This window comes from Carassius gibelio, chromosome A4 (assembly GCF_023724105.1).
Source record: "Carassius gibelio isolate Cgi1373 ecotype wild population from Czech Republic chromosome A4, carGib1.2-hapl.c, whole genome shotgun sequence".
Lineage (NCBI taxonomy): Eukaryota > Metazoa > Chordata > Actinopteri > Cypriniformes > Cyprinidae > Carassius > Carassius gibelio.
Genome location: NC_068374.1, coordinates 5712729 through 5732365, shown reverse-complemented (window position 1 = coordinate 5732365; position 19637 = coordinate 5712729). Strand labels below are relative to the sequence as shown.

The 19637-nt window shown below is 42.9% G+C and overlaps 1 protein-coding gene across 1 annotated transcript in view; it reads left to right on the top strand.

The window, feature by feature from the left end:
* The window catches only part of LOC127981281 (NACHT, LRR and PYD domains-containing protein 12-like), a 41480-nt gene that overhangs the window by 11065 nt on the left and 10778 nt on the right, over positions 1-19637 (top strand). Inside the window, exons 4-6 of the mRNA XM_052585491.1 lie at positions 181-354; positions 454-627; positions 727-900. Of these exons, the coding sequence (XP_052441451.1) occupies positions 181-354; positions 454-627; positions 727-900 (522 nt within the window). The remainder of the gene's footprint in view (positions 1-180; positions 355-453; positions 628-726; positions 901-19637) is intronic.

The window sequence follows — 19637 nt, the reverse complement described above, 5'->3', positions numbered from 1 at the left end:
TTATAAACTATTAATAAACTGAAATAGTTTTAAAATGAGTTGTTATTGTATAATTATTCTAAAATGTTACCAATAAAGTCTAATTACACTGTATTCAGCACAGACATGTACTGAATATTATAAACTAAATATACTTATAAATTCACATTAATACAGCTGTGTGCTTTGTCCTTTACACAGGCTATGTGGATGTAATCTCACTGCTCAGTCCTGTGAAAGTTTGTCTTCAGCTCTACAATCCTCAAATTCCCATCTAAATGTGCTGGAGCTGAGTAACAATGATCTACAGGATTCAGGAGTGAAGCTGCTTTCTGAATGTCTGAAGAGTACAAACTCTAAGCTGGAGATGCTGAGGTTTGAGATTCAAATACTTAATTACTTTTTTTGCAAGTTAATTATAAAAAAACACTGTTAAAATGTATTTTACATAGTTACCATGTTCTTCTTGTTCAGATTGTCCTTATGTAGTCTCACTGCTCAGTCTTGTGAGAATTTGTCATCAGTTTTACAATCATCAAGCACCTTTCTGAGAGAGCTGGACCTGAGTAACAATGATCTACAGGATTCAGGAGTGAAGCTGCTTTCTGAAGGTCTGAAGAGTACAAACTCTAAGCTGGAGATGCTGAGGTTTGAGATTCAAATACTTGATTACTTTTTTTGCAAGTTAATTATAAAAAAACACTGTTAAAATGTATTTTACATAGTTACCATGTTCTTCTTGTTCAGATTGTCCTTATGTAGTCTCACTGCTCAGTCTTGTGAGAGTTTGTCATCAGTTTTACAATCATCAAGCACCTTTCTGAGAGAGCTGGACCTGAGTAACAATGATCTGCAAGATTCTGGAGTGAAGCTTCTTTCTGATGGACTGAAGAGTCCAAGCTCTAAGCTGGAGATACTGAGGTAATGGTTTCCATAAAATAATTAACGAAATGCTACCACAATAAATGGCTGTTAAATCTTGTCAAGAAATTTTGCATCTGCTGTCATATTTATACAGGCATTTTTTCATATTTATACAGATGTCTGTAGTATGTATGGTCTGTTATGTATGGTCTGTTATGAGATTCTGATGGTATGATAACCTGTTATGATCGGGAACCCAGGGAAACACAGGAGACGAGAGATCCAAACGCAGTGTGAGTTTAATGGGTAATTCAAATTCAAAATCCAACAAGCAGAGGGTCAAAACCAAAAATCCATCCAAAACAAACAAACAAACAAACAGGGAAAGGAACAGAAATAGGATCTAGAAACTAGGAATGTGAGGAAACTGGGTGACGGAAAGTAAGGACTCCATGAAAACAAACAGAAACATACCGGTTAATATAGGCAGGATAATGACTATCAAGTGTAGACGCCTGAGTGCAATTAACAGGAGTGCAATTACTGTTATGAAGGGACAAGGCTTTGTGGGAATTGTAGTGCCTGTGGTGAGGTGCCTATGGGGAAGTGAGACCACAAGTGGAGACCCAGGGAAACAGAGACCAGATACCATGACATTACCCCCTCCTCCACGGAGCAGCTACCAGATGCTCCATCCGAACATAAGAACAGACCAAGGACACAGAGATCAGGAGGGAGGTGGAGCGGCGGAGGACCAGGGGGAGGAACGGAGGGCCAGGTAATATAAGGAAACAGAGACAAGAAGTGCATGAAACAAAAACAAGGAGTCTAGGAGGAGGTGGACCGGTGGAGGACCAGGGGGAGGGACGGAGGGCCAGGTAATATAGGGAAACAGAGACAAGAAGTGCAAAAAACAAAAACAAGGAAACCAGGAGGGAGGTGGACCGGAGGAGGATCAGGGGGAGGGACGGAGGGCCAGGTCCATTGAGGGAAACAGAGAGAAAAATAAAAAAAAATAAAACAAAACAACAAAACACAAGTCCAGGAGGGAACAGAAAGTTCAGTGGCCCAGGGCCGAACTGACAGGGCAGGAATCTAGAGTGGAGCAAGGTGGAATTGGAGCCATGCGATCGAGACAGAAGCCCACCAGGGTGGCGCAGAAGACCACCACATCCATGCAGTCGAGACAGAAGCCCACCAGGGTGGTGCAGAAGACCACCACATACGTGCGGTTGAGACAGAAGCCCACCTGGGTGGCGCAGAAGACCACCACATACGTGCGGTCGAGACAGAAGCCCACCTGGGCAGCGCAGAAGACCACCACAGTGGGATCGATGACACAGGAGAGCAAGTCTGAAATAGAGAACATGAACAAGTTAAGGGTGGCCTCCGTGGCCACGACAGGATCAGTCGAGTGCTCAGAGAGTTCGGCTGAGACGTGACGAGGCTCTGGAAGTTCACAGAGACGAGGAGAGGCTTTGGTAGTTCAGCCGAGACGTGGAGAGGCTCTGGTAGTTCAGCAGAGCCGTAGAGAGGCTCTGGTAGTTCAGCCGAGACTTGGAGAGGCTCTGGTAGTTGAGCCGAGACGTGGAGAGGCTCTGGTAGTTCAGCCGAGACGTGGGGAGACTCTGGTAGTTCAGCAGAGGTGTGGAGAGGCTCTGGTAGTTCAGCAGAGACGTGGAGAGGGAGGAAGAAAGCCAGAGGCGACAGCGGCAAGGAACCGAAACTCCATCGGTGACAGAATGGAGAAAAAAACCTTGGGAGAAACCAGGCTCAGTTGGGGGGGCAGTTCTCCTCTGACCAGACGAAACCAGTAGTTTAATTCCAGGTTGCAGCAAAGTCAGATTGTGCAGAAGAATCATCTGTTTCCTGTGGTCTTGTCCTGGTGGCCGTCTGAGACAAGGTCTTTACAGGGGTTCTGTATCTGGGGCTCTAGTTGTCCTGGTCTCTACTCTCTTTTAGGGCAGTAGAGGTCCTTTCTAGGTGCTGATTCACCATCTGGTCTGCATACGTACTGGATCCGGGTGACGGCAGTGACCCTCTGATCTGGATACAGACTGGATCTGGTGGCTACGGTGACCTCGGAATAAGAGAGAAACAGACAAATATTAGCGTAGATGCCATTCTTCTAATGATGTAGCAAGTACATATGGTGTTATGGGAAGTGTTTCCGGTTCCGTTTTACCTATTTAATGCAGCCTAAAAATCCTTTAACGGATTTGGATATTAAAAGCATATAAGTATGTTATGTGTAAGCCAGGTTAAAGAGATGGGTCTTTAATCTAGATTTAAACTGCAAGAGTGTGTCTGCCTCCCGAACAATGTTAGGTAGGTTATTCCAGAGTTTAGGTGCCAAATAGGAAAAGGATCTGCCGCCCGCAGTTGATTTTGATATTCTAGGTATTATCAAATTGCATAGCGTAGCGGAGCGGACGTAGAGGATTATAATGTAAAAGGAGCTCATTCAATTGCTAAACCATTAAGGGCTTTATAAGTAATAAGCAATATTTTAAAATCTATTCGATGTTTGATAGGGAGCCAGTGTAGTGTTGACAGGACCGGGCTAATATGGTCATACTTCCTGGTTCTAGTAAGGACTCTTGCTGCTGGATTTTGGACTAGCTGTAGTTTGTTTACTAAGCGTGCAGAACAACCACCCAATAAAGCTTTACAATAATCTAACCTTGAGGTCATAAATGCATGGATTAGCATTTCTGCATTTGACATTGAGAGCATAGGCCATAATTTAGATATGTTTTTGAGATGGAAAAATGCAGTTTTACAAATGCTAGAAACGTGGCATTCTAAGGACAGATTGGTATCAAATAGCACACCTAGGTTCCTAACTGATGACGAAGAATTGACAGAGCTGCCATCAAGTCTTAGACAGTGTTCTAGGTTATTAAAAGCAGAGTTTTTAGGTCCTATAATTAACACCTCTGTTTTTTCAGAATTTAGCAGTAAGAAATTACTCGTCATCCAGTTTTTTATATCGACTATGCATTCCATTCGTTTTTCAAATTGGTGTGTTTCACCAGGCCGCGAAGAAATATAGAGCTGATTATCATCAGCATAACAGTAAAAGCTAACACCATGTTTCCTGATGATATCTCCCAAGGATAACATATAAAGCGTGAAGAGTAGCGGCCCTAGTACTGAGCCTTGAGGTACTCCATACTGCACTTGTGATCGATATGATACATCTTCATTCACTGCTACGAACTGATGGCGGTCATATATGTACGATTTAACCCTTTAGGCGCCAGAGGTTTTCTCCTAAAATGTTTGATTTTGACCTCTTAATTTCAAAAGGCTATATCTTAAAATTGATAAAAGATAGAGACTTTCTGTCAATTATAAAAATATTAAGGATGACCCAATGTTTATGTAGGGATTACAATTTACCATCTAATTTCTTATCTGGCCATGTTGAATTATAGAATTTTCATGAAAAGTCAAATGTTTAAATGATAAAATGCAGCACTTCTTTCCCCCCAAAATGCCCCTAACCTTCTGTATGCTATATTGCACGATACTGAATGCTCAGGTAAGTAGTAAACAAACTGTGTAAATCATTACTAATAAATGGTAGAAACAAACTGAATGCATGTTGCGGTTGGTCTTTTGCTGTAGAGATTTTCAATTTACTACATACAGCAGGCACTATGTTTCCATGTATGGGGCACATATATATTATTCATATGACACACAAACACAAGTAGACAAGACCTGTTTAGTTCAAAAGCTCTGCCCCATGTCACATCGCCTCTGTTCCTGCTACGAGCAGCGCGGCCAGATATGCCTCGCGCACGCATCAAGTGTGCACAGCTCGGACTACTGTCAGTGTCATTCCAACTCCCCACCTTGCCTCCTAACTGTCATATGAATACTTCGACCTCGTCTAACATACCCAGTGGTATTAGACAAAGTCTCCACTACAATACTGTCGCCGCGATTGCGGAGAGGCACACGGTCAGAAGACAAATATACATGTCTAGTGCGGTAAAAATCTCCCGCCTCGTTCCCGCAATAACACGCCTGCTAGTTTCGTGATGAACACTCCGACCCCGGCAAACATTGTTCACACCTCTGACATTTGGCAAAGGACCATCTACATTGGGCAAAAGATTCACTGTTTGTGCTTGGTGTAGGGCTATACTTTCACTTTCAGTATCACCGTCATCATCTGAATGCAGATATTCCCCTTCAGAATCAGTGTCCGCGAATAGAAGTCCCAACACTTCATTGCGGGTTTATTTATGCTTTATTGATGCCATTAGATAATAATAATAATAATGCTAATAATAATAATCTAATGCCAATACTCACTGACGTTGACAATATTGGTCTGATAAAATGCCCCACTCTCACACTACCTGCGCTTTTGTTCGCACTGATTCAATGCGCTGTAGCTCGAAGATTTTGTATAGAAGCATGAAGTTTTTTGAGTCAGAGATGAAGTATTACATGTCTGCTATCTGGTGAAGGGGAGGTCGCATGAAATTTGACACCCTATTTGACAAAACGGCCATTTTATTCAGTGCCGCATCTTGTCGAGTAAACTCGACCGTGGCGCCAAGAGGGTTAAACCATGCTAATGCACTTCCATTAATGCCAACAAAGTGTTCAGGTCTATGCAAAAGAATGTTGTGGTCAATTGTGTCGAACGCAGCACTAAGATCCAATAATTACTAAAAACTAATAGAGAGATACACCAATGATCAGATGATAAAAGCAGATAATTTGTAACTCTAAGGAGAGCAGTCTCAGTACTATGATATGGTCTAAATCCTGACTGGAAATCCTCACATATACCATTTTTCTCTAAGAAGGAATATAATTGTGAGGATACCACCTTTTCTAGTATCTTGGACAGAAAAGGGAGATTCGAGATTGGTCTATAATTAACTAGTTCTTTGGGGTCAAGTTGTGGTTTTTTGATGAGAGGCTTAATAACAGCCAGTTTGAAGGTTTTGGGGACATATCCTAATGACAATGAGGAATTAATAATAGTCAGAAGAGGATCTATGACTTCTGGAAGCACCTCTTTTAGGAGCTTAGATGGTATAGGGTCTAACATACATGTTGGTTTAGATGATTTAACAAGTTTATACAATTCTTCCTCTCCTATAGTAGAGAATGAGTGGAACTGTTTCTCAGGGGGTCTATAGTGCACTGTCTGATGCGATACTGTAGCTGACGGCTGAATGGTTGCAATTTTATCTCTAATAGTATCGATTTTAGAAGTAGTTCATAAAGTCATTACTGCTGTGGTGTAGGGAAATGTCAACACTTGTTGAGGCTTTATTTTTCGTTAATTTAGCCACTGTATTGAATAAATACCTGGGGTTATGTTTGTTTTCTTCTAAAAGAGAAGAAAAGTAATCGAATCTAGCGGTTTTTAATGCTTTTCTGTAGGATAGGTTACTTTCCCGCCAAGCAATACTTAATACCTCTAGTTCTGTTTTCCTCCAGCTGCGCTCCATTTTTCAGGCTGCTCTCTTTAGGGTGCGAGTATGCTCATTATACCATGGCGTCAAACTGTTTTCCTTAACCTTCCTTATGCGTAAAGGAGCAACTGTATTTAAAGTGCTAGGAAAGAATGTGTTCATAGTTTTTGTTACATCATCAAGTTGTTCTGAGGTTTTGAGTAATGGCAAATAGTCTTAGTGTTTATACTTGACTAACTGGGGCCCAGGTCAGGAAGCAGACAGACTGGCTAAACCGACCGTCTGCTAGCTGCCTCCCGTCACAGAGGTCAGTTAATTCTCAGCACATAGAGACTCTTTCACCTAGATATCACACTATAGAGACTGTGTCTGTTCCACGAACTAGAAAATACAAAAAACGTCCAAACCAAGTTAAGGTTAACAATTTAATTGAGGTTCAACAAATAAAAAACAAATGCAATATGGATAAACAAATGATAAAGATTGGCTTATTGAATATCAGATCCATTTCTACGAAAACACTTTTTGTAAATAATATGATAACTGATCATAATATAGATGTGCTCTGCTTGACAGAAACCTGGCTAAAACCTGATGATTACATTATTTTAAATGAGTCCACCCCCCAAGATTATTGTTATAAACACGAGCCGCGTCTAAAAGGCAAAGGGGGAGGTGTTGCTTCAATTTATAATAACGTTTTCAGGATTTCTCAGAGGGCAGGCTTCAAGTATAACTCGTTTGAAGTAATGGTGCTTCATATAACATTATCCAGAGAAACCAATGTTAATGATAAATCCCCTGTTATGTTTGTACTGGCTACTGTATACAGGCCACCAGGGCACCATACAGACTTTATTAAAGAGTTTGGTGATTTTACATCCGAGTTAGTTCTGGCTGCAGATAAAGTCTTAATAGTTGGTGATTTTAATATCCATGTCGATAATGAAAAAGATGTATTGGGATCAGCATTTATAGACATTCTGAACTCTATTGGTGTTAGACAACACGTTTCAGGACCTACTCATTGTCGAAATCATACTCTAGATTTAATACTGTCACATGGAATTGATGTTGATAGTGTTGAAATTATTCAGCCAAGTGATGATATCTCAGATCATTATTTAGTTCTGTGTAAACTTCATATAGCCAAAATTGTAAATTCTACTTCTTGTTACAAGTATCGAAGAACCATCACTTCTACCACAAAAGACAGCTTTTTAAGTTATCTTCCTGATGTATCCGAATTCCTTAGCATATCCAAAACCTCAGAACAACTTGATGATGTAACAGAAACTATGGACTCTCTCTTTTCTAGCACTTTAAATACAGTTGCTCCTTTACGGTTAAGAAAGGTTAAGGAAAACAGTTTGACACCATGGTATAATGAGCATACTCGCACCCTAAAGAGAGCAGCCCGAAAAATGGAGCGCAGCTGGAGGAAAACAAAACTAGAGGTATTTCGTATTGCTTGGCGGGAAAGTAGCATATCCTACCGAAAAGCATTAAAAACTGCTAGATCTGATTATTTTTCTTCTCTTTTAGAAGAAAACAAACATAACCCCAGGTATTTATTCAATACAGTGGCTAAATTAACGAAAAATAAAGCCTCAACAAGTGTTGACATTTCCCAACACCACAGCAGTAATGACTTTATGAACTACTTTACTTCTAAAATCGATACTATTAGAGATAAAATTGCAACCATTCAGCCGTCAGCTACAGTTTCGCATCAGACAGTGCACTATAAACCCCCTGAGGAACAGTTCCACTCATTCTCTACTATAGGAGAGGAAGAATTGTATAAACTTGTTAAATCATCTAAACTTACAACATGTATGTTAGACCCTATACCATCTAAGCTCTTAAAAGAGGTGCTTCCAGAAGTCAAAGGTCCTCTTCTGACTATTATTAATTCCTCATTGTTATTAGGACATGTCCCCAAAACCTTCAAACTGGCTGTTATTAAGCCTCTCATAAAAAAGCCACAACTTGACCCCAGAGAACTAGTTAATTATAGACCAATCTCGAATCTCCCTTTTCTGTCCAAGATACTAGAAAAGGTGGTATCCTCACAATTATATTCCTTCTTAGAGAAAAATGGTATATGTGAGGATTTCCAGTCAGGATTTAGACCGTATCATAGTACTGAAACTGCTCTCCTTAGAGTTACAAATGATCTTCTCTTATCATCTGATCGTGGGTTTATCTCTCTATTAGTTTTATTGGATCTTAGTGCTGCGTTTGACACAATTGACCACAACATTCTTTTGCATAGACTTGAACACTTTGTTGGCATCTGTGGAAGTGCATTAGCATGGTTTAAATCGTACTTATATGACCGCCATCAGTTCGTAGCAGTGAATGAAGATGTATCATATCGATCACAAGTGCAGTATGGAGTACCTCAAGGCTCAGTTCTAGGGCCGCTACTCTTCACGCTTTATATGTTACCCTTGGGAGATATCATCAGGAAACATGGTGTTAGCTTTCACTGTTATGCTGATGATACGCAGCTCTATATTTCCTCGCAGCCCGGTGAAACACACCAATTTGAAAAACTAATGGAATGCATAGTCGATATAAAAAATTGGATGACGAGTAATTTCTTACTGCTAAATTCAGAAAAAACAGAGGTGTTAATCATAGGGCCTAAAAACTCTACTTGTAATAACCTAGAACACTGTCTAAGACTTGATGGTTGCTCTGTCAATTCTTCGTCATCAGTTAGGAACCTAGGTGTGCTACTTGATCGCAATCTTTCCTTAGAAAGCCACGTTTCTAGCATTTGTAAAACTGCATTTTTCCATCTCAAAAATATATCTAAATTACGGCCTATGCTCTCAATGTCAAATGCAGAAATGTTAATCCATGCATTTATGACTTCAAGGTTAGACTACTGTAATGCTTTATTGGGTGGTTGTTCTGCACGCTTGGTAAACAAACTACAGCTAGTCCAAAATGCAGCAGCAAGAGTTCTTACTAGAACCAGGAAGTATGACCATATTAGCCCGGTCCTGTCCACACTGCACTGGCTCCCTATCAAACATCGTATAGATTTTAAAATATTGCTTATTACTTATAAAGCCCTGAATGGTTTAGCACCTCAGTATTTGAATGAGCTCCTTTTACATTATACTCCTCTACGTCCGCTACGTTCTCAAAACTCAGGCAATTTGATAATACCTAGAAAATCAAAATCAACTGCGGGCGGCAGATCCTTTTCCTATTTGGCGCCTAAACTCTGGAATAACCTACCTAACATTGTTCGGGAGGCAGACACACTCTTGCAGTTTAAATCTAGATTAAAGACCCATCTCTTTAACCTGGCATACACATAACATACTAATATGCTTTTAATATCCAAATCCGTTAAAGGATTTTTAGGCTGCATTAATTAGGTAAACTGGAACCGGAACACTTCACATAACACCGTACTTTCTACATCATTAGAAGAATGGCATCTACGCTAATATTTGTCTGTTTCTCTCTTGTTCCGAGGTCACCGTAGCCACCAGATCCAGTCTGTGTCCAGATCAGAGGGTCACTGCAGTCACCCGGATCCAGTACGTATCCAGACCAGATGGTGGATCAGCACCTAGAAAGGACCTCTACTGCCCTGAAAGACAGCGGAGACCAGGACAACTAGAGCCCCAGATACAGATCCCCTGTAAAGACCTTGTCTCAGAGGAGCACCAGGACAAGACCACAGGAAACAGATGATTCTTCTGCACAATCTGACTTTGCTGCAGCCTGGAATTGAACTACTGGTTTCGTCTGGTCAGAGGAGAACTGGCTCCCCAACTGAGCCTGGTTTCTCCCAAGGTTTTTTTCTCCATTCTGTCACCGATGGAGTTTCGGTTCCTTGCCGCTGTTGCCTCTGGCTTGCTTAGTTGGGGTCACTTCATCTACAGCGATATCGTTGACTTGATTGCAAATTAAAACAGACACTATTTCAACTGAACAGAGATGACATCAATGAATTCAATGATGAACTGCCTTTAACTATCATTTTGCATTATTGAGACACTGTTTTCCAAATGAATGTTGTTCAGTGCTTTGGCGCAATGTATTTTGTTTAAAGCACTATATAAATAAAGGTGATTGATTGATTGATTGATAGTGCTTGACTCTGGAGTGTCAACGGTGACTTGACCTGACACTGGAGTGTCAACGGTGACTTGACCTGACTCTGGAGGGTCAACGGGAACCTGACTCGACTCTGGAGGGTCAACGGGAACCTGACTTGACTCTGGAGGGTCAACGGGAACCTGACTCGACTCTGGAGGGTCAACTGTGGCTGTCATCTTGTGCAGATGTGCTGGACAAGCGGCCATCTTGTGCCATGACTCTGGACCGGCGGCCAACTTGTGCTGTGGCGCTGGGCTGGCAGACACCTTGTGCTGTGGCGCTGGGCTTGCGGCCATCCTGTGCTGTGGCGCTGGGCCTGCGGCCATCTTGTGCTGTGGCGCTGGGCTGGCGGCCACCTTGTGCAGTGGCGCTGGGCCGGCGGCCAACTTGTGCTGTGGCGCTGGGCCAGCGTTCCTCCTGTTTGTAGACCCCGGTCTAGAATCGGACAACCCACCGGGAGAGACAGGTGTGGCTGGGGTATCCCACGGAGGCTGATGTTGTAGGTAGAACACGAATTCCCAGAAACCAAAAGCGTCCAATTGATCCATTTCCTTTCTTGGCACCGGGTCATCCAGACCGGTGTTGAAAATGTCTTTTATCATCATCAATGTCTTTTAGCATCATTATATCCCATACCATCCGCCCGGGTCCAGAATACTTATGCCATACCACCCACCCATTTCCCCTCTAGGCGGAGGGTGGTTAATTTGATAAATTTTTCCTTCGCTCCACCATACTGGCTGGGGAACGGGTATGAAGTCCCACACCACTGGATCTCGACATAATGGAGTCTTTCTGTTACGATCGGGAACCCAGGGAAACACATGAGAATGTGAGTGCAATTAACAGGAGTGCAATTACTGTGATGAAGGGACAAGGCTTTGTGGGAATTGTAGTGCCTGCGGTGAGGTGCCTATGGGGAAGTGAGACCACCAGTGGAGACCCAGGGAAACAGAGACCAGACACGTGACATAACCTTAGATAAAAATATCACAGTATCACTGTATTGCGATTACAGCTCTAAAATATGTTATTTTTAAATGTCTGGCTAAAAAAACAACCTTTTTCCCCACTGAACACAATACATTTTATTTTTTGGAAACATAGAACATTATGAAACCGTAAACATGTCAGGGTAAACGATTTAAATAAACAATTGAATTATTCTTAAATTAAGTGCAGTCGCTTCAGTGAGCCTAACCCTGCAGCTCAATAAACATAAATCAAAACAATTTCTGTAAAAATAAATTTAAAAGTGGATCAATGAAAAAGGCAGTCATTAAACCTGTAGCTCAAAATGTTTTTGAAGACATGCTCACTTTCTACACATTCCTCTTTCAGTCCAAGATATGATGCAGAAATGCTCACCTTTCCTGGATTAAGTTTGGAGTGGGGAGGTACAAGGATATGTGCACATACACATAAAGACAGAGAGAGTGCAAGTGTGCCACACACACACAAACACAGTCTTTCTCCGTACACTCAAACAGTGGCAAAGACACCTGAGATCCAGCAGATTGTTTTCTAATTGTCATGATTTTTAACAGATGTAAACAATGGCAATTTTGGGGGGATTTGAAACCGTGACTTTTCCAAACCATTGTATACCATGCAGTTGTCGTCCCATGCCTAGTCTGTAGATTGAAATGGCCATTAACAGTTACTAAACAAGCTGCATGCTCTATACATATGTAGAGCCCTGAAAATGTTTGAGTTTCAAAAGTAAAACTGTAGTAGAAAAAAAAAGAAGAGACAAGAGAATGTCATAATTTGTATGTCACATTTTTATTGGTGTGCATTCATATGCAAACAAATGTTTGATGGATTTTGTTTTTTTTATATATAATGTATTTTTATATATAATGTTTCTGAAAGGTTTAAAATGTGCATATGTGAAAAAAAAAAAAGTCATACAAGGACTGTTTTCTTGAGAACGTCGTATTTGCGTTGAGAACTGTGGACTTTGACCTCTCAAGTTCAAGAGGGGAGGGGTCGCAGAGGAGAACGAGAGGAAGCTCGTGGGAGGGGAAGGAGTGTTCGCAGCGGAAAAAAAAGCTGGCAGTGAGTCAACGCTCACGGACATTTTGAGTGGCAGGCCAGTGACTAAAGTTGCGTGAGTTGCTTGTGTGTCTGTGTCACGCATCAGGTTTGCAGCTGGCAGCACGCAAGAACATTTTGAGGGAGTTTGGAAAGAGGCTGCATACTTCAACTCCGTGTGAGTCAAATTTATGCACGAGCATAGCACGTGAGAGAATCAAAGTTTTTTTTATTCCGTTTATTTGTTTTATTAGAGTGAGAATTCATCCGGAAGAATAATCCCGTGTTTCATTTCTCAAGTTCAGTGATGCAGTTATAATAAATTGGGTAATTTGGTTGAAATCCGGAAGAATATACTCGTGTTTTATTTTATTAGTTCAGTGGAGAAAAAAAAAAAAGTATCACCGTGGTGTGCGTAGTTAGGAGGCAAGTGCGTGCATATTTTCGTTAAGAAACAGAGACCGTCGAGTCAAGATTTGGAGCACTGCATGGACTTTAGCGGATCCATCTCAAGAGTTAATCGACATCCACTCAACGTCGTCACGGGACACGACGGGGTTGCTGTTTATCATCTCGTCAGGAAGTGAAGATTAGAGGTTTCTATTCTGAAATTGGAATTTTGTGTTTCCTGGATTCGTGAGTACATTGGTTTTGCATCAAAAGAGCTCCAACTAGCGCGCCATCGGTGTACTGAAAATCCCAGCTGGGTAAAATTCAAAGTGTTACCTTATTCATTGTATTTTTGTTTTGTTTTGGGGGAACAGTGATTATTTGAATTTATTGCTGTTGATTTTGTGACTTTGTGAATTTGATCATTCAAGAAGAGAAAAATCACACAAAGACAAAAATAGTTCAGAGGAAAATAAATAAATATATGTTTATTGATCTGGTATAATTTTGTGTGATTTCTGGTGGAAAAAAAAAACACTTGCTATTTAATTTTTCCTGTGAAATATTTGTATTTCCATAGTTAAGTGTAAACACATTTTTATTTAGTTCCAAATAGAAAACATAGGTTAAGATCTGAGATCTGGGTTATATTGGTACTGTAACTGTAAGAGAAGTGTGCCTTTACTGGGGTAGCGGATAAAGTAAAGATCCCTTAGCCAGATAGCTATCTTGTGAGCCACGTTTAGAGACTACCCGGCAGGAGGGCTACATTTTTGTGGGGGCTCGTCTCCGGGATCTTTCAGATCATTTCAGTTTGTGTTTTCAGAAGCGTGAACGTGTATGTTCAGTGAAAATTTGGAAGTAATTTATGTGTATACATTGTTTCTTTGAGAATTATATGAAGAGAGCTTTAATGCTAAACAGTCAGTTCCTGTTTTTCTGAGTACATACTGTTGATGATGCAAGTGAACAAAATGGAGGTTAGTGAGATTATTGCTTGGTGCAGAGAGAAGGGTGTTGAGCTGGACAGGGTTATCATTCTGAGCAACGTACCTGCAGAATGTGAAGACAAAATAGTCTATGATGTGCTGGATGCTGTCCTGGGAATGAGGAAATGCAAAGTGCTTGATCGCCATTCTGATAAGACTCAGCGACAACAGTTTCTTCTGATTGAGACCGCTAGCAAGGTTTCTGAGATGGCTATCCCTGCAGAGCTCGGAGGACCTGAAGTAGGTACCTGGTACACACAGGTTATTCATGTCGCAGCTGAGGCACCTAAACAGAACAGTGAAGATGAATTTCAGACTAAGCTGATGTCTTTTCTTCAAGCGGAAGGAAAGTCGCTATCTGACATTCCAAGTTTAGCTTCCCCTGCACCTGTGCTTAACACTAAGCTTGTTGATGCCATAAATTCCCTTGTTCAAACGTGTCATGTGGCATCGTCTGAAGAGAGAGCTGGATATAGGAAGTTGCGTCCCTTCTCAGGGTTCATTCCCACTCCCCATGGAGAGGATGAGTATGAGGTCTGGGTGGAGCAGACCACCCACATTCTGGAAGAGTGGCAGTGTTCTGATAATGTTAAGAAGCAGAGACTAGTAGAGTGTCTCAGAGGTCCTGCAGCAGACATTGTAAGGTTTGAGAAGACTGGTAACCCATCCGCTACCTTCAATGATTACCTTAGTGCACTAGAGTCAGCGTTTGGCACTACCGAGGATGCTGCAGACTTGATGTTAAAATTTCGGAGCACTTACCAGAGCGAGGGAGAGAAGCTCTCAGCCTACATAATGAGGTTGGACAGGATGCTGCACAGTATGTTGAGGAAGAGAGGCATTGAGTTCCCTGCAATGAATCGTCTCCGGATGCAGCAAATAGTTAGAGGTGCCCTCTCAAGTGACCTGGTGGCTATGCGTTTGAGGATGACCCATAAGTTGTGTGCCCCACCTCCCTTCAATGAGCTAATGAAGGAGGTAAGAGAAGAGGAAAGTATGTTACACCAAAGGAGCTCAGTCCAGGCAAATGTAGCTGTGGCTGCACGGAATGAGTCGTCTGGCAACAGTCTGGCCAATTCAGAAGTTGAAATGCTGAAGAGGGAGATTAGGGGGTTGAAGAATGAGGTGTCTCGCTTATCAGCTGTGGCAAAAGAACCCGTCACTCATGATCGTCCAGTTACGCACAGTTTAGCTGCAACTGCAGAGAGTAAAACACCCACCAGACCAGTGAACAAGGCTAACATCTTCTGTTACAGATGCGGAGAAGATGGTCATCTGAAACGTGACTGTACAAAAGAAGAAAACCTCAGGAGAGTAAACCAGTGGCTCATTAAAATGAGACAGCCGTCGGGAAATGCCTCCGGGGCTCAGTAGAGGAACGGCCTGAAGCTCCGAGGAAGACGCGTTCCACAAAGTGCAAAAGAGCCAGAGTTGAATTGGTAGACCTTCCGAGCGGGTTAGTGGGACCTAGCTCTGTCCTTCCCATCCAGGTTGAAGGTATCTACACTAAGGCCTTACTGGATAGTGGATCGCAGGTCACACTGCTGTACAGATCATTCTATGAGAAACACTTGAAGCATCTGCCATTGACACCAATAGAAAATTTGGAAATATGGGGATTGAGCTCACAGAGATACCCTTATGATGGCTGCTTGGCTTTAAGGCTAGAGTTTCCAGGATCTGTAGCAGGAGTGGCAGAATCCATAGATGCACTTGTGTTGGTCTGTCCTGACCCTGTCATGAAAGGAGATGTCAACATTCTGGTGGGAACAAACACGTCTGTGGTAAAGAAGCTGGTAGCAGTTTGCCAGGAAAGGATGGGAAATGATTTTCTTCATACCATGACGGTTCATCCTGAGATCAGATCTGCCTATGAACGGGTCATTACTGTCAGCAAGTGTGATGTTGACGAAAGTAGAGGTACTGTCTGGTTTCCTCGCCGCAAGCCGTTGAAGCTGACTCCAGGAGACAGTGTGAGGGTTTCTGGAATCCTAAAATACCCTGTTACCTTATCTACTAAAACTTTGTTAGTGGATCAGCCAGAAGAGTCCTGCCTTCCAGAGGAACTGCTAGTGCGAGCTGAGGTGCAGTCTGCTACTGCTGTCCAGTCAAAAAGAGTTGGAGTCACTATCAGGAATGTCTCTGCTCGGCCAGTGATGATCAAGAGAGGAATGCCTATCGCACATGTGTTTCCTGTTGACGTTGTGCCTACAGTCTCTAAGCCCAGAGAGAGTAGTGGGAAAACCAAACTGACTAAGGATTCATTTAACTTTGGCGATTCCCCTGTGTCTACCGAATGGAAACAGCGGCTGGCTAAAAAGATGTTAGAGAGAAAGGATGTTTTCTCTTGCGATGAATTCGATGTTGGATGTTCAAAGAGTACCCAACACCACATCAGACTGATAGAGGATAAACCTTTTCGTGAGAGGTCACGACGGCTTGCACCAGGCGACATTGAGGCAACACTTGGAGAAGCTGAAGGAGGCTGATATTATTGCTGAGTCCAGAAGTCCTTACGCTTCACCAATTGTCGTAGTCCGGAAAAAGAACGGACAGATAAGGATGTGTGTGGACTACAGGACGCTGAATCGTCGCACAATCCCTGACCAATACACCGTTCCCCGCATTGAAGATGCTCTGGCCTGCTTAAATGGAAGCCAGTGGTTCAGTGTATTGGACCTTAGAAGTGGATATTATCAGATTCCCATGAGTGAAGAGGACCAAGAAAAGACAGCTTTCATTTGCCCAGTGGGATTTTACCAATTCCAGCGGATGCCACAGGGGATTTGTGGAGCTCCCTCGACCTTCCAGCGAGTGATGGAAAAGACGGTGGGAGACATGAACCTGTTGGAAGTGTTGGTCTACTTGGATGACCTCATTATTTTCGGACGGACTTTGGAGGAGCATGAGGAGAGGCTGCTTAAGGTGCTGGACCGCTTACAGAGCGAAGGGTTGAAGTTGTCCCTGGACAAGTGCACTTTTTGTCAGACTTCTGTCAGTTATGTTGGTCACATTGTGTCTCAAGATGGTGTTTCGACTGATCCCTCCAAAATTGAAGCTGTCAAATCTTGGCCCAGACCCCAGAACGTGACAGAGCTACGTTCTTTCTTAGGTTTCTGTGGGTACTATAGAAGATTCGTGAAAGAATATTCTAAAGTGTCTTACCCACTTAATCAGTTGCTGAAAGGGTGTTTTCCGGCCAAGACCTTGAAGAAAATGAAAGCTGGAGACAATCCCGACCGGATTGTGTACAAATCTTTGGATCCATTTGGAAGTAGATGGACGGATGCTTGTGAAGCTGCTTTCAATGAGTTGAAGGTGAGACTTACCAAGGCTCCTGTGTTGGCCTTTGCCAACTCTCAGCTCCCATACGTCCTACATGTTGATGCCTGCTGTGAAGGTTTGGGCGGGGTTCTATATCAGGACCAAGGACAGGGATTGAAACCTGTAGCTTTTGTCAGCAGGAGCTTGACGCCTTCTGAAAGGAACTACCCAGTCCACAAACTTGAGTTCTTGGCTTTAAAGTGGGCTGTTGTGGACAAGCTACATGATTACCTGTACGGAGTAAAGTTTGAAGTGCAGACAGACAACAACCCACTAACTTATGTTTTAACCACAGCCAAATTGGATGCTGCAGGACATAGGTGGCTGGCGGCTCTCTCTGCTTATGACTTCAGTCTCAAGTACAGGCCTGGGAGACAAAATGTTGATGCCGATGCTTTGTCTCGTCGTCCTCATAGGAGCATAAAGGACCAGGAGTGGACTAATATATCATCCTCTGGAGTGAGATCCCTGTGTAACCTGAGAGGGCAAGACAGGTCCAGCTGCTTCGCAACTGCTAGCGGGATTATCATATCATTGGGAGGAACTCCTGAAGCAGTCCCCAGAGCTTACTGTAACTTAGCCACTCTGGATACTTCCACGATTCCAAAACTGAGTTCCGTGGATCTGTCACATGCTCAGCAGGAGGATCTTTGTCTGGGAGAGATATGGAGAGCACTGAAAGGAGGAGATCTGTCCAAGGTCAACAAAGAAGCTCACAAGGACCTTCCATTAATAATGAGAGAGGGGGACAGATTAGTGCTGGAGAATGGAGTGATGTTTCGGTGCACAAAAAGCCCAGACAAACCTCGTCGTGAGCAGTTGTGCCTGCCCAGGAAGTTTCATGACGTAGTTCTCAGGTCGCTGCATGATGATTCTGGACACCTGGGATTTGATAAGACTTATGGCTTGGTGAGAGAGAGATTTTACTGGCCACGAATGAAGATTGAGGTGGAGAAGTACTGCCAAACATGTGCCAGATGTGTCCAGAGGAAGACTCTGCCAAAGAGAGTAGCACCATTGTCACACTTATCTAGTAATGGACCAATGGATCTTGTGTGTATGGATTTTCTATCCATAGAGCCTGACTCCAAGAACATCTGTAATGTCCTTGTCATCACAGACCACTACACCAGGTATGCACAGGCGTTTCCGACTAAGGATCAGAAGGCGTCCACAGTTGCAAAGGTCCTGTGGGAGAAATACTTTGTTCACTATGGACTGCCTAGACGGATGCATTCGGACCAGGGACGGGATTTCGAGAGCAGGCTCATCCATGAGTTGTTTGACTTGTTAGGAGTGGAGAAATCCCGGACAACACCGTACCATCCCCAGGGTGATCCGCAACCGGAGCGGTTTAACCGGACACTCTTGGATATGTTGGGGACCCTGGATTCGAGGCAGAAACAGCAGTGGAGCCGTCACATTGGACATCTTGTACATGTGTACAATAGCAGTGTGAACGAAGCCACAGGATACTCCCCTTACTTCCTTATGTTCGGAAGGGAAGCCAGATTGCCCATAGACCTGAGTTTTGGTGTGTCTAGTGATGGAACTTCCACTAAGTCTTACCAGCGCTTTGTGCAGACCATGCAAAGAGAGTTGAAGTCTGCGTACGAGCTGGCGGAGGAAAAAGCTGGAAAGAAAAATGCAGGAAATAAGAGAAGGTACGATCAGAGACTGCATTACTCTCACCTTGTTTCGGGAGATAGAGTCCTGATCAGGAATCTTGGATTGCAAGGGAAGCACAAGTTGGCAGACAGATGGAGTGCTGAGCCTTACATTGTCCAGAGTCAAATGCCAAACTTACCTGTGTTTCGGCTTAAGCCAGAGAGTGGAACTGGACCTGTCAAGATCCTGCATAGGAATCACATTCTTCCTATTGGTCAAGGGTTGAGGCAGCAACAAGTTCCTGACAGTGTCCCAAAACCCAGAAAGAGAGTTCTGAAGAAAAGGAAGAATGCTGAAAAGAATCAGAGTCCAGAGCATGTTGTGGAAGATGCTCCTGTAAGGCAAGAAGCAGAAACCAGAGATGCTCAATATGCTGATGAAAGTTCAGAGAGTGAGGATGGAATGTATGGGGTGTGGTATTATGTACCTGAAAATCATCCTTTGACCCCAGAAGGGACACTTCTCAGAGTGATGCTGTGGTTTCTGATAACACTGTTCATGAGAATGTTGAACAGGTTGTTTCTGAGGATGTTTCTGAGCACTCTGATGAAGGAGTTGAGCCAAATGAACCTGTAGAGTCTGTTTCAAGACTGCTACCAGAAAGTGATTCGGGCAACTTACAAAATGTGAGCCGAGTATCAGACCTCTGTGATAATGTTTCAAGTGAGGGTCAAGACCACTCAGATGAGAATGTAACGCAAGGTATCTCTGCTGATGTAACTGAAGATTACAGAAGGTCTCATAGAGAGAGAATTGTGCCAAAGAGGTTTACATATGATACTCTTGGGGAGCCAAAATTTGAGCC